The 15804-nt window shown below is 32.2% G+C and overlaps 2 protein-coding genes across 2 annotated transcripts; one reads left to right on the top strand and one right to left on the bottom strand.

The window, feature by feature from the left end:
* LOC110667882 (transcription factor MYB118-like) lies at positions 1-2439 on the top strand. Its single transcript, XM_021828847.2, has 3 exons — positions 1-745; positions 829-955; positions 1690-2439. Exons 1-3 carry the CDS (start codon positions 66-68, stop codon positions 2266-2268), a joined length of 1386 nt encoding a protein of 461 aa, XP_021684539.2. The 5' UTR covers positions 1-65; the 3' UTR covers positions 2269-2439.
* A 6114-nt stretch (positions 2440-8553) lies between these two features.
* LOC110667890 (phosphoenolpyruvate/phosphate translocator 2, chloroplastic) lies at positions 8554-14901 on the bottom strand. The gene is made up of 9 exons (XM_021828854.2): positions 14327-14901; positions 10708-10830; positions 10454-10606; positions 10041-10126; positions 9853-9937; positions 9538-9657; positions 9357-9434; positions 8831-8960; positions 8554-8728 (listed from the first exon to the last, which is right to left on the bottom strand). Exons 1-9 carry the CDS (start codon positions 14702-14704, stop codon positions 8649-8651), a joined length of 1233 nt encoding a protein of 410 aa, XP_021684546.1. The 5' UTR covers positions 14705-14901; the 3' UTR covers positions 8554-8648.
* Between the last annotated feature and the right edge of the window lie 903 nt (positions 14902-15804).

Consider the following 15804-nt stretch of genomic DNA (forward strand, 5'->3'; position numbering starts at 1 on the left):
TACATTAAGCCTCCCTTCCTTTCTTGTTCTCTCTCTCTCTCTCTCTCTCTCTCTCTCTGTGCTGCATGGAGCTTGACAGAAAGTTGAGAGAGGAATTCCCTTACCTTTCAAGCCTTCTCTCTGAATATCCCTTGAAACAAGAGATAGCAAGTGTGTTTTCCTCCCATGAAGCTCCTCTCTCTTCTAATAAAGGATTGTTTCACAGTATTCACCATCTTGATCATCATAATCACCACCTGCCCATTAATGGTCCATCACTTTTCAATTCTCAGTACCATCTTGATCATACCATTGAAGGGTCCTCAAAGAATCCCTTTGTAGGGATTTCAGCGACATGCATCGATCCTTTGGAGCCTTTCACAAATGGGTTCTCTAATGATCTCACTGCTTTTGTATCTGCAGCTTTGTTGCCAGTCAATGGTGGAGAATCTGGAGATGATCATAGGCTCTTGCGTGGAAGTTTAGAGAGAAGACCTTTTGGGGATCATAATCCTCAAAAAATTGATGAAACTACTGATCTATTGGATCAAAAGTTCACATATCATCATCAGTCTCTAAATTTTGAAGAAATGGGTTCGATGAATCTTGCCAAGGTACCAGATGAGGTCTCATGCATTACTGCAGATAATGGGTATAACAAGAAAACTGATCACAGGAAAGATAAAAGGTTTCAGATTAAAAAAGAAGGAAAAATTCATAAGAAATCCCACATAATCAAAGGCCAATGGACTCCTCAAGAAGACAGGTGCCAATTTTAATTTCTCATTAGGGTTAAATATTTGGAATTAATTTACATGAATTTTTTTGAGCTGAACTGTCCATCTGCAGAGTATTAGTGCACTTGGTGAAACAAAATGGAATAAAGAAATGGTCTCAGATTGCTAAGATGCTGGAAGGAAGGGTAGGGAAACAGTGCAGAGAGAGATGGCACAATCATTTGAGGCCAGACATCAAGGTTAATTTCTCCCCTTCTTCTTGATCCTATATTACTTTCTTTCTCCATTTTTGACAGATCAATATTACCCTCCTCAATTATATGAACATTATGTTCAGAACATATATCAATGTCTTACTTGCATGTATGCACACATTTATTTTTGCGTATATATGTATTAAGAATTAATTTTTACGCACACCATCCTTTTTTTTAATTTGATTAAATTCAAATATAATTATCTGTCTCACCATACAAAAATTGGTAAATAATGGTGTTAAATATATTATTAGAGGAGATATATTAAAAAAAAAAGAGAAATTAATAGAGATTATTACATTGGATTGTGTCGTTTTTGCATCTTGCCTTGTTAATTATTTTGTCTTTACGAAATTGACAACGCATGGACATGCACAGTGACGAGTGCCAGATTGGAGTAGGATTATCTCAAACGGATTTGTCAGAACAGTAACATAAAATGCCAAACTTATCCCTACAAAATTCTTCTATTTCTTGTAAAAATTCTCCATTTATATGGGTAATTAAGGTAAACTCCTCATCAAAACTCCTTAATTTCTTTTTCTTAATAAATTAAAAAATAAATAAAATTTTAAAATGATGTTGATTGACCATTAGTTTCTTGATTATTCCCATTTCTGCCATTGTAATTTAGCCATGAAATATGCATATAAAAAAATTAAAGAACCCTAGGCAGCTATAGCCAGATTGATGATAATGTGTTGATGAACATGCAGAAAGATGCTTGGACTGAAGAAGAAGACGAAATCCTAATTGAAGCCCACAAAGAAATAGGAAACAGATGGGCTGAAATAGCCAAAAGATTACCTGGAAGAACAGAAAACACCATCAAGAACCACTGGAATGCAACCAAGAGAAGGCAATTTTCCAGGCGAAAAGGGAAGGACCCAAACTCAAAACCCACCCTCTTGCAGAGCTACATCAAGAATCTAACTTCTTCTTCAACTGCTTATCATCATCCGGATAACAGGAATCCACGGGATGATCATCACAAGGAGATCTCGGTTTCCTTCTCAGCTGATCATCATCACCTGATGAGAGTCCCATCATCATTAACGCATTGTGATGATAATGAGGGATCAAATAAGTTTTGTGTGGACGCAAACTTATTGTTTAGTGATAGTTATGGGTTTGTGTCGTCCTCGCTTGATGAAATTCCCTGTGCTTCTGTGGTTGATGAGAGCAATATGGTGTACGACATGTCTTTAGAATTGTATAGTCTGATGAAGGGTACTACTACTCAAGCAAAGGAGGAGATGGATTTGCTAGAGATGATCACCCAACGAAGCCATTAATAAATTAAGTCCTTGTGGTGCCTCCATGCATGCAGTGGTGTAGCTAGAATTGGCTTCAAGCAGTACTTGGTATATATATATATATTTTCCTTTTTTAAATTAATGCTTTTCGTGCTTGCTGGTTTTAATTTCTGCTTTTTATATATAAAGAATGTTTCTCGGATTTCTAAATTTCTAATTATTTAAGGCTTTTAATTATTAGTATAACTATTTCATATATTTTACATGATGATAATTATGAAATTCGAGGGGTGCCTGAAAGAACTCTACGTACAAGTAACTGTTTTGGCATTCATCTACGACCTTCCAAAGAACGCTATAAACTTCCTACAGCCTTCTTATGACCTCTATGAGCACTCTACATCTGCGGTAAGACGAACATGGTTATTTGACACTCTGATTAAGTTAGAAAGGGTAGTAAAATGCTTTAAACAGAGTAGACGCTAAGGTATAAATGAATTGGGAATTATGGAAGATAAGAAATGCCTCATACCTAGCACTTGTACAGAATATGTATGCCTTCAAAATCAATAACATTGTGCCAGGTGTTGTATCAGTACAAGTGAGCAATTAAAGAGTGACTCAGCCTGTACTATCCTGTCTTATCACTCCGTCTTTTTTTTCAGAAGTCTTATCACTGTGTCTTGTGTGAGTATTATAAAGATCTGACTTTCTCTAGGACGACTAAGGATGACAAAAGTTTTTTGAAATTGATTCCTTCCGTCTCAAATTCGATTAATTTTTATTTTGATTCGTGTGGAGCGAAAGTTTTCTCTTCACCCTAAAACTCGCCACTATAGTAATATATTATTATTATTTTTATTAAAAGTAATTTATTTTTATATATTTATATATTTAAATATAATAATTTTAATAAAAAATATAAATATATTGATAAAATAATGTGTAAAGAATACAATTCTAATTATATATTAATAAATTAAAATAAAAAATAAAAAAAATAAAAAGAAAATTCCTTGCTGAAAAACTCGCCTCACCCAGAACTCTTATGGTGCAGCGATGGGAGGAGCGATCCCCGCCCACGATCCACTCCATTGTCATTCCTACTATTATGGGAAAACTTGCTTTGTAGTAGCTAGAAAGTAAAGTGCCTAGAATTTTAGTACATTAAGGTGATGTTTAGTATGATGTAATTAAAATTATAATTTGATGGTGATTGCATTATATATTTCATTACATTATTTGGTAATATAAAAAAATTTAACGTACAGGGATGACAATTTTATAGCGTAATAATTATATTTAAAATAACATAATGATTATTACATACAAAAACATATATAATTACGATTACTTATTTTTATTTTTTTTTGTTTATTATTAATACCATCACCATCACCACAATCTAGCCATTACTGCTATTACCACCACTACCTCTACCTTGTCACTACCACAACCATCATCACCACCATTATCATTAACACTCGACCACCACTATCACCGGTAGCCACAGTGGCTACTGTCCAAAATTAGGTATCTAATGTTCCAAGGTTTGGCAGTCGAAACTCAAGGCTCCAGCAGCCAAACTTAGTTTTGCCCACTTATTTTCTTCTTTGATTCCAAAATTCCAAAACTTAATTTCATGATTCCTAAAGGTCTAGAATAGGGTGTTTATGTTATGTATATAGTTTTAGAGCCTTGTATAATACTCTAAGATCCAATTTTATAGGATCGGGCTTGAGGGCCTTGGAAGAGTAAGGATGTGAGGATAGCTCCTATTTGAGTAAGGAGATTGATAGGCTACAAGAAATGAATAACTCTAACCTTAATAAAATGAAAACTATTTACAGGTAATTAATAAACATACTCATGCATCATATCATATTTATTTAGGATATATGTATCTAGAACACAAAGATGTTGCATAATTACATAAATTATTGTTGGTGTATTGATGGATATTAGATGACCCATTACTCTCCCCATGTTATGTTATGTAATGTTATGGATCCATATGTAAATCCTAAGGGGAGATCTTGATGTTGCCTTTCAAGGGAGATATGATAGTTGCCCCTGGATGTATGACACAAATCATTTTTAAAAGGAAAGTTTGGAGAGTTATTAGTGATAATGTCCATCTTACGTGAAATGTTTGTGATGTAAAAATCCATGTGAATGATGCGTTGCACATGTATGAATAAATGATGAAATTAATGATGGTTAGTTCACTCACTGAGCTTGTGCAAGCTTATCTCATTCCCCCAACCCCCAAGTGCAGGGTTGTAGGACTAGAAGAGTTCTTGAAGAGAGAGCTTCAGGGCTAGTCTTAACCCTTCCTTTTGTATGCTGTATAGGTAGATGGACATGTAATTTACAAATGGATAGTGTTTTGCTAGTGATTTAAAGAAAATATATAATAATTATTTAAAGTATAATGATATTTATGTTGTGTAAACCCTTTTGAGGGTATGCATGTTGAACCATTACACTTTGGATCTTATATATGTTAAGGTTCAAACTATGAACCATTTTTATATTATGAATGTTTATGTATGAATGAAAAGACTAAGGTGTAATGGTTTAATGTATGTTAAGATGGTGAGATGTAAGAATGTATGTATGTTTCACGGGTCTCTAGCGTGCTACGGGTTCCGACAGCTTTAAGCTGACCCAATCTCTAGCACCAATAACAGTTCCTGGTTTGGGTAGTTACATCCACATCCTCCAAAACTTCTAATTCCAAGATTAAAAAGTCTTATAATGGAATAAGGGTTCTCCAAATAAAAAGAGAAAGAGATATGAGTCCAAGGATAGTAATAGAAAGAAGAAGAAAGGACCTTGTTTTGTATGTGGAAAGATGGGGCATTTTTGCTAGAGTTTTCAAATTTCACAAAAGCCAAAAAGAGGAAGCCAATGTTCGAAAGCAAGATGATATGATTGTTGTTCTTTCTGAAATCCTTATGGTGGACAAGGATAATGATTGGTGGCTAGATTTTGGAGCAACTTGCCATGTCACTCCATTTAAAGATGTTTTCAAATCATATGAAGATGTTGTGCACTGCAAAAGCATGCGAAATGCAAAGAAACAAAGCAAACACACAATACACCAATATTTACGTGGTTCACCCTCTCAACATAGGGCTATATCTATGGGTATGCTATTTTTCATTATTTTCAAATAATAAATCATCAATTATAAGCTCAAACTATACTATCTATAAACTCAATTACACCCAAGAGAATCCACATTACATATCAAACTGCTCATAGTAAATATATTAGTTAGTCCATTGCAGTCTCCTCTAGACATAACCCAATATATTTACTATTTTAATTACTACACCACAAAGTGTGTCGTCAACTATAAAGGCAAGAGCCCTCTCATAAATGGACAAAAATTCATTCCTCTTGAATTTTATGTTCTTTCTCTACCTTAGGCCGAAGCTTCTTTCAACTGTAATGGGCTAAAGCCCCTCATCAATGGGCAGAGCTAAATCTGCAGCAATTAGCAAGGCCTCTCTCTACAATGGGCGACAGCCTTACTCAATGAGCTGAAAGCCAAATAAATTTTTTCACCATTGTTCTATTTATAGTGTTAATTCCCTCAATCCTAATCTGATTAGGAGTCCCACTTAATTTAAGAATAACACTGAAATAAAAGTTCTACTCAATATAGAAAATATACCTCTATTCAATTGATGAATATTTCTCCAACTCAAATTGGGAAAAGATCTCTCAAAATTCCTTTAGGATTTTGAGTCATAATTCTAACAATCTCCACCTTGACTCAAAATCCATCAACCATTGCATACCTCGAATTCTTGGGTATCTTTAATCATTACATCTCCATGCTTGAGCTTGAACTCTTCAAATCATAAATCTCTCCGATCTTCATCTTGAGTGTAATTTACTTCTTTCTTCAAAAAAATCTTTACATCATTACTTTTCTTGATTTTGTATCAAGAACTTCACCTTAAATTCAACTTTCCACTATCACCATTGTTGCATGGGCGACTTTCCACATGTCACAGCAGCTCCACCTTTAACCAAACTCCCCAAGATTATCCCTATGCTCTGATACCAATTTATTGTGCATTGCGAAAGCTTGTAAACTGTAAAGAAACAAAGCAAACACACAACACACCAATATTTATGTGGTTCACCCTCTCAATATAGGGCTACATCAACGGGTATGCCATCTTTCACTATTTTCAAATAATAAATCATCAATTACAAGTTCAGACTATAATATCTATAAACCCAATTACACTCAAGAGAATCTACATTACATATCAAACTGCTTATAGTAAATATATTAGTTAGTCCATTTCAGTCTCCTCTAGACATAACCCAATATTTTTACTATTTTAACTACTACACCACAAAGGGTGTCTTCAACTACATAGGCAAGAGCCCTTTCATCAATGGACAAGAATTCCTTCCTCTTGAATTATATGTTCTTTTTCTACCTTAGGCCGAAGCTTATCTCTACTGCAATGGACAAAAGTCCCTCATCAATGGGCAGAGCCAAATCCGTAGTAATTGGCAATGCCCCTCTCTACAATGGGTGACAGCCTTACTCTATGAGCTGAAAGCTAAATAACATTTTTTACCATTGTCTTTTTTATTGCGTTAATTCCTTCAATCCTAATCTGATTAGGAGTGCCACTTAATTTAATAATAATACTAAAATAAGAGTTCTACTCAATATAAGAAATATACTTTCATTCAATTAAGGAATATTTTTCTATCTAAAAATGTAAAAAAATCTTTCTAAATCTTTTTAAAATTTTGAATCATAATTTTAACAGAAGAAGAGATTAATGGAGAAATGATAGTGAGCATGGGCAACTCCTCTACATAGTCTCGTGACCTACCCTCATGACCACTAGGCCGTAGTATGGCTTGCACGTGGGCTGCTCCTATATGCCCTGCTTGTTTCGTGTCTATATCTCCATCTGCTATCGACGGTACTATGCGAAAAGATACGTGTCATCATCTCAAGGGGTCAGTGAATTCATATTGTATCACATAATATTAAAAAATTCATAGATTAATATCATATTAATAATTTGAGAATTAAATGATCTCTAGTAATATAGAAAATTTAAATGTTATATTCGAAAGATCTTGCTTCAAAATTGAGTTGGTTGTCACAACAATAATAGCCAATTAATAAACGAAATCAATTGACTATAATAGTTATAATTATTTATAGAATTTTATTTATATGTATTTTGTAAATAATTATCATACAAAATTTCAATTATTATCAATAATATTATATAGTGAATAGTTTCAAGTTAATTATCATTTTGAGAATTTTTTTAAAAAATAATTTATTAAAAAATTCAGCTCGAAATTAACTGAACGCTCATATATACTTAGTTGATAATTATATGGTCTTGATGGCCACGACATAGTTGTAATGTAAAATAAATATTTTTTTAGTATAATTAATCTTAATTAGAATTAAAATTTATAAGATATTATAATTTTGAAAATAAATTTTATATTATTAAATTAAAATTTATTAATTAATGGAAAACAAATTTATTAGTTTATAACAAGTGTAATTCATTTAAAAAAACATGTGGATGTTTATATAGAAAACAATGAAAAATAAGTTCATTAGCTTTCAATAAAAATATTATTTGAAAATTAACCTGTGAGATCATTTTACAACTTTTACTCTCCAGTAGAGAAGGCAGTGGTTATAACTCTCCACAAAAGGAAGGGTTTTCCTGTTACTATTAAAATAATTTATATATAAAAAATATTTTTTAAAAATATATATTTTTTTTCTTATTTAATGACATTAAATTATATATCTATATTATGTATGTATAAATATTTTTAAGATTTAATAAAATTATCAAAATTAAAAAAAAATGAAAAATGACTTATTATCCATTAATTTAATTTTTTTAGTGTCTCAAATGCTAAAAGTACAATGTAAAATTTACCTTAAATTCTATTAGTCTAAAATAAATAAATTTTAATTTTTTACTAAATTAATAAATAAAAAATCCAAACTTGAGACTTGTACCATTCTTTATATCTTTAAAAAAATATATAAAATAGGCGAGAATAGGCTTAATTGATAGGAGAATTATTAAGTGCACCTGGTGCACATACACCTTCTCTCATAATCATGTGGGACCCACTTCCTATATAATAGGAAGGACCCACTTTCTGTGAGAGAGGAAGCACTATTTTTTAATGCTCCTGGTACCTAATAATTAGCCTAATTGATAAGCTTATACCTTTTTAAGTATTCTAAAAAATAGTTTTATTTTTATTGTTTTTGGAAAACTATTAACATGGTTTCAAATTTACTATAAAATTTCTCAAACTGTTGCTACAATATTACGACGTGTTCATACAAACAGAGCCATTTTGTTGGGATAGAATAGAATTCATGAAGCCTTTGGCATTGGTTTTATAATCTGCTTTGCCCTGGAATACAAGAAGACTCCAGCAAGAGCCAATGCAGTTCCTGCAGTTAAAAACCAGTCCATGATTTAAGAAAGAAAATTTCACAAGAAAATACAAAATGAAACTTATAATTAACACTAATTAGTTTAAGAAACTTCGTTACCAAGGGAGTTGATGGGTGAAAGTGGGGTTTGGAAGAAGATGACTGAGGAGACTATTACAACCACACGCTTCACACTATTTCCCACAGCATGAGTAACAGGATTCACCATCTGTAATATCATATAAGAGACCTACACGAGGCCAAAAAAAAAAAAAATCATAGACAACAGTGTAGAAATTAAGTGTTGTCTCTCTGCAACCCCATTTCTTTTGTTACTATAAACTTTTAAAGGAGAAGGAAACTCGTTAAGATTTGAACTCTTGACTCTCTGCATTACGAGTCCGACTTTTGGGCTATTAGTTCAATAGTTATATGCATATTTGCCAGAATATAATAAAGCATAAACCAATCTGATAAAACAAATTTCTTATTCATTATTGTATTGCATTTTCACCCGGAGAGGATATTTAGTCTCAATGTGCATAAGTTTGTCCGAGAATAACCTTGATCGTATATTTCATGCCAAACATGCTCTTAGATGTTAATTATATGGAATAAGCAAAATAAAAACTGTAGAAAATCTCACTTGTTGATAAGAATGGAGGCAGAACCCAGTGAGAAGAGATCTTAAACACAGTGCTCTGACATTCAAACCTTGGTTTGCCTGAAAAAAGGAGAAAAAAGAAACAGTTTTGTGAACGTGGTTTTCAGAATAGTAAACTATGCTTCTTTGGAGTCCCAATCAATTTTTTGGATATACTACTCACTGCAGACTGGAGGTATGCAGGAGTGAATTTGATCCCGTCCAGGAAAATAGCTGTGGGAGCCAACAGGATAAAAGAAATGATGGTTATTATTGAGAAGAGATTGATGTTGTCCAATGATCCCTGTCAGGAACACAATGCAGGTTACGACCAAACTCATAGGAATGATATAAAACAAGAACTTAATTATTTTGATGTGATTACAGAGATAATTTTAGTGACTGTAATTTGGTTTTTAAGTGCTATTAGCATAGCAGTTGCTTATGAATTAATGAAGAACTGGAGGAATTTCAAGAGTAAAAGTAGTGTGTCTATTACCTCTTTATTAACCATTAACTTTTTGCTAAGTACATTTCGAGATTGATTAGTCACATTGGAAGCCATAGCACTGCAGAAACCAATCCTGATTTACAAGAGAATAGAGACATATTAATTCAAAGAATCACTTAAGCTAAAAGCTCAACCTCTCATGTGATCACCCATTAATAGGTTGTAATATCTCTTACCAATTAAAAGAGGCCTCAGTGAATGATGCCAAAGCTACTCCACCTACTATTGGTACAAGGGAGGAAAGCGCCCAGAAATAGGGCCTCTGTGCACATAGGGAAGTGAAAACCAAGTCATTTTGGTCCTATGTTTTAACTCTTCTCTTCCTGGAAATAGTATGTCACAGACAGAAGGAAGCAGATGCTGAAACATCGAAAAAGTCTTTCCTACGACAATTTTCCGTAGTTTTTGTAAAACGTTTTTTCATAATGTACTAAACAAGAAAGTATTAGCAAGCACCGAGAAATTAAGATCACAACAAAGGGACAGAAGGAACAGGCTTTTCAACACTCTCACCTACCTGCCATACTCACCAGAAAACTCAAAAACATTTACTACAAGCAGCTGATGACATTGGAAGATAATTGCTTACTTCACCAAGAAACAGGCTAGCAAATAAGACTGTGAAGAAGGGCTCCATAGCTTTGATCGTGTGAGTGAACGAAACGGCAACTTTTCCAATACTAACATTCGTCAAAAGGTTTCCCATTGTGTGCATTACAGCCAATGGCAGGATTGCTGCAAGCTGAAAGTGAATTTATCAGAAGCAACACATAACAATTACATTCAAATGTGAAGAAAGGCAAATTAGCAAAAAAAAAAGGTTTTTTAAAATAACAAAAGTACCTGCGAACGAGTCAGCTTTGGTCTATGGTAGAGATTTAATGCCCACATTATGATAATCATCACTGTCCCACAGCCAAATTGGAAAGCAGTAACTGTTGCTGGAAATGGATACACCTTAAGAACCTATATGGAAACAGTAAATACAGGTTCCTGCACTCTTGATAAACATATAAACATATAACTTCAGTTTCACTGTAATACCCAGAATTTTTTTTGAAATTTTATTTTCTTAAATTCAAAATAATATCTAGAATTTTTTTTGAAATTTTATTTTCTTAAATTCAAAATATTATTTTTAAAAACTATATTATCTTATTGATTTAATTTTAGTGTTTTAATATTTTTAGAATTGTTAAAATTATTATTAGAATTATTATTAAAGTTTAATTTGAATGTATTAAACATTTTAGACTTACTTGAAGAAAGTAGAAAAGATTATAGAGTTAAAGAGTAAAAAAAAAAAGTTTCAAGCGTGGACAGCAGCGGCCCCTTCCCCCTTTTTCTCTCTCTTTCTTTTTCTTTTTCCGGCCATAACTTGGTTTTTAGGTTACCGTTTCTGGCATTCTTGGTGTCAAAACGCTCCTCTCTTCATGGACATTGTGTAAATAACAAGTTTGCACGGTATAGTTTTTCCGGTTTGTGCAAATCAAGATTCAGAAGTTTTAGCCCATTTTGACTTGTGAGCTAGATTTCTCTCAAACCGTAAATCCTACTAAAAATCCAAGACTACCAACGCGTCCTACTCGTTGAGAGCTTTGCAACGATACCAGTTTGGAATTTTTTAGACATCGAACATCTGGTGGGTCCCACGAGCTTGCCATTGATTTTTCGGGTCCTAAATGAGTCTTTTTAATTAAATAAAAATTATATTTTAACTTCTGATGTTGTGAGCTTCATGTAGGTATTTTCGTTTTGAAGAAATTTCACTAACGATCGAGACTGTATTTTCTAGCCAGACAAGTTGGGCTGTCAAACCAACTTCTAAAGTTGATCAATATTATAGTGCTTTCTACCATTTTCAAATGCCCGGATGCATTTCAGGTGTCAGAATTAGTATAAGTAAACCTGAACTTCAAATTTTCCTTTTTACCTAATGTTGAGCTTAGAATAGAAATTCATAAAATATTCATGGGTTGCTAAAAAATTATAATTCTAATTGCAATAGTAGAATGACATTATTAAGGATTGCAGGGAATAATTATAGAATTTTTGGGGTTAATTTGGTTAGTTTTTGCAAAACGTTAATTTTAAACTTAATAGCTGAATTATGTAATTATGTAAGAATTGACTGGTTTGGTAGGCCTAGAAGAGGTAGTATGTTATTGTTGTGTTGTGAGCCTAAGGCTTTTGGATTTGAAAGTGTTGTTTAAGCTGTTTTGCAGGTTGGGTAGGTCCTCAATATAATAAAAACTCTACCAAATTTCTGGCATAAAATCTAAAGCGTCTTTAATTCTTTAAGTCCTTTGTTCTGTTTTAATATTGATAAATTTATGAATATAATTGTTTAAGTAATCTAAGTTAATCCTCCTCTTCTCAGCTACCTCAGTAAACTTCTATTAATCTGTGAGTAGATATTGATTTTATTTATAATTTTAATATTAATAATTTATATATAAGGCATGCTCATGCATTCACATATATCTATGTATATATTTAGTTATATGCAACATATATGTTTTGTTGCATATTTTATTGAACTTGTTTGTGGATGTCAGTCACATAAAGGTGATTTGGAGTTATGTGCATGTGTTGGTGTGTATATGGTATAGATATGGACTTGGGTAGGACGGATAGTCATGGCTGGAGCTTGACTCGCTAGGACCTAATCTTTATATATGGATAAGTTGAGGTCTCTGACCCCCGCACTTAGATTATTAAGAAAAAGTCCGGTTTGAGTTGACCTTACTAGCAGATATTAGAATTAAAAGAGCTATATAGGGGATTGGCTCTCATATATATATGGATGTGACACACGAGTGTGTGAGTGCTCCAAATTATTTTTTGTGCGAATATTATTTGAATTACTTGAAACGATGTGAATATGTTGCATTATTTCATACATAGGAATGCATTAGGTTTATATAGTTATAGAAATTATATTTAAAATCAATATCTTACTTTATGAGTCGAACGCTCACCTCTGTTCAACTATTTTTTCTCAAATGACAGGTAAATTTGTTGAGAATAGCCTATTTTTTTTTTCTCGCAAGTTTAACTAGAAAAGTCTAATTGTGTTTTTATTATCTTTGTTTCAATTTTAGAACTCCGCATGTACCAGTAGTTGTATTATTTTTATCTGGAGTTGTAATAATTTAATTTTCTGGAATTATAAACTCAATTATGTGAGATTGCTTGGATGCTTGGGATTTTATTGCTATAGATGGAAGGAGTTGAGCTCCCAAATGTTTATTTATCTATTTTGAAGATTGTGAGGGAGAGGTAAGCTCTCCAAATTTTTGATATTTTGTGTTACAGGTTAGATGAGTTAATACTTCCCGTTGGATAGTCCAATTTATGACTGGACTCTATCCATTTATTTACTTCAAATTGGACTACTTTTATGTACTATATGTTTTCTCTAGAAATAATTAGCCTTACTATGAGTTTCAGAGGCCTTATACTGACCTAAGTTTTAGTGTCGGTTTGGCCCAGAAATCGAGTCGTGACATTCTTCCCCTAAAATTCCATAGATTTCTTCCTTGCAATTTGCTGAACATGATCAATAAAATTTCAAATTGATAAGCTAATTAAGAAAGTGATTTTAGGTCTTCTGCTTGAAAGTATCTCCAATCCTAAAAGTGTAGAGGAAGATCAAAATAATCAAATTTTATCTTTTTTCCAAAAAAATAGAGGAAAGGAGAATTACAAATTTGAATTTGCTTTATTATTATTATTATTATTATTATTGAATGAATAATGCATTGTGCCTAATAAATAATTTCCAAATAATGCATACTTAGAAGTCCAAAAAAAAAATCATATTCAAGAACTTATTTTATAATCTAATTTTATAACTTTGAGATAATTCTTTTTTCTTCTCAAAATTGCAATGATGATGCTATTTCACTTCCATAGAAAAGGTAGATGTAGTGCACCGTGGAAGTATTTAAATTACAAAGAAATAAAACAAATAAATCATACTAGCAAAATTGCAGTGATCTCTCAACATATGACTATGTACATAGACATATAATTTTCACTATCTTCAATAAATAAATCAGCAATCATCAATTACAAGTTCAAAAATTATGCTACTAGTAAATACTCAATTCCCTCTTGACATAACCCTAAAAGTGTGGGCAATAGCCCTCACCAATAATACTGTCAAATAATATAATTAGTCCCTTAATTCTTATTTAATTAGAAATTTAATTCGATTTAGAAATAATAATATTAAAATAGAAGTTTTCATGGAAAAAATTACTTATTCTATTATTTTTCCCACTTAAATTAAAAAATATGTGCACAAATTTTGTTATAAAAAGAGTAGAGACAAATATGGCGTAAGAAAGTGAAAGCAACAGATTACTGACCAATTTCACAGAAAAAAAAAAAAAGAGAAAAAAAAGAAAGGAAGTTACTGGCAGAGATAAATTATAAACAATATGAAAACAGGAACCTGTTTGTTGAAAATGTTGAAGTAGATGTTCAAAAGATACCAAATTCCAAACATAGCTCCAAGCTGCGTAATCCTGACGAAATCACTTGTTTCATTCTCACTTGTGCTCTCAGGAACTGAAGCAGCCCTTACCCTCAAACTGTGACATCCATAATTCGAACATATAATTGAACTAGAGATTTGAGACTTGAAACATTGACAGGAGGAACTTAAAAATGAAGTTTTTTGACATGAGAAGCCAAGAGAGCAGCTGGTTTGAAGTTGTCTGAAAGAAGTAAGTTTCAGTGTTGGGTTAAATCTGGGGATGGAATTTCCATATAGAAGTTTCTGTGGATTGAGAAATGGGGTAGAAAGAGACACAGCAAATGCTGTATGCATTTTGAGGTTGAAGAAGAAGTGAGAAAGACACAGCAAGAGATTTTTCTCTGGAATAGAAGAGGCACAGAATTTAAAAGTTGAATGAATGGTACAAAGAAGTCTTGGCTTTGCACTTGGCGGCCTGCATTTCTAGTCCTTTTAACTGGAGAGCATAGTTCATAAGCAAGAATGATGGTTCAGTTGATAGTTAATAGCTCATCAAAGCTGGAGGCGAAGGTCAAAATATTGTAGCTCCATGTTTAGCAAATGGGTCACGTGAGTCGCACGTGAGGAGAGAGAATGTGGGGTGCCATTGTGCCAAGGCACTTATTTGGAGATAATGCAAATTGATAGATTTGCAGTTACTTTCAAGGGGTTCGTGGCACTTGCTAAATATCAAAGGAAAAATCTAATGGTGGATTATTGAGATTTTATCCATTTTTTGTATGTTTCGATGTTTCTGCAGAAATAGTTGCCGGCAAGTGTAAATGCATGGATTGAATTGAATTTCCTCCTAGGAAAGAATTAATTTTAGGCAAAGATGTGGTTGAAATTCTCTAAATTTAGACCTGCATCTTTCAGACGTTTATGGACCATGTTCATTTGGCATGACTGAAAACAAATAATCGAATTTCAGTCATTTTACATTGGCATTTTTTAGTTATTTATAAAATCATGTTTTTAATCAAGTTAAAATCCCTTTTATGAACAAAAATGGATAATTTTTATAACTTGTTGAATTTTGCTTATATTTCACTTTCATCTCTTATTTTTATTTTTATTTTGTAAAAATCTCTCCAACTTACTATATAATATATAATAGGTTTTTAAATTAAAATAAAAAATTTAGATCACCTTTTTACTGACATTTAAAATATACTAGCTATTTTAACCACTATTTAGAGTTAATACAAAAATATTAATGTTATTACAATGATATGAAAAGACGAATGATTTATCCTCTAACGAAAGGTGCTGAAACTATATTTATAGATATCATACTATAATTTAGAGAGGCTTTTTAATCTAAAAATCTATTATTATTGCAGATTAGAAGGATTTTTTATGAAATAAAATTAAAATTTAAAATTTTTTTAATAATAAATTAAAATTAAAAAACA

This window comes from Hevea brasiliensis, chromosome 15 (genome assembly GCF_030052815.1).
Source record: "Hevea brasiliensis isolate MT/VB/25A 57/8 chromosome 15, ASM3005281v1, whole genome shotgun sequence".
NCBI classification, from domain to species: domain Eukaryota; kingdom Viridiplantae; phylum Streptophyta; class Magnoliopsida; order Malpighiales; family Euphorbiaceae; genus Hevea; species Hevea brasiliensis.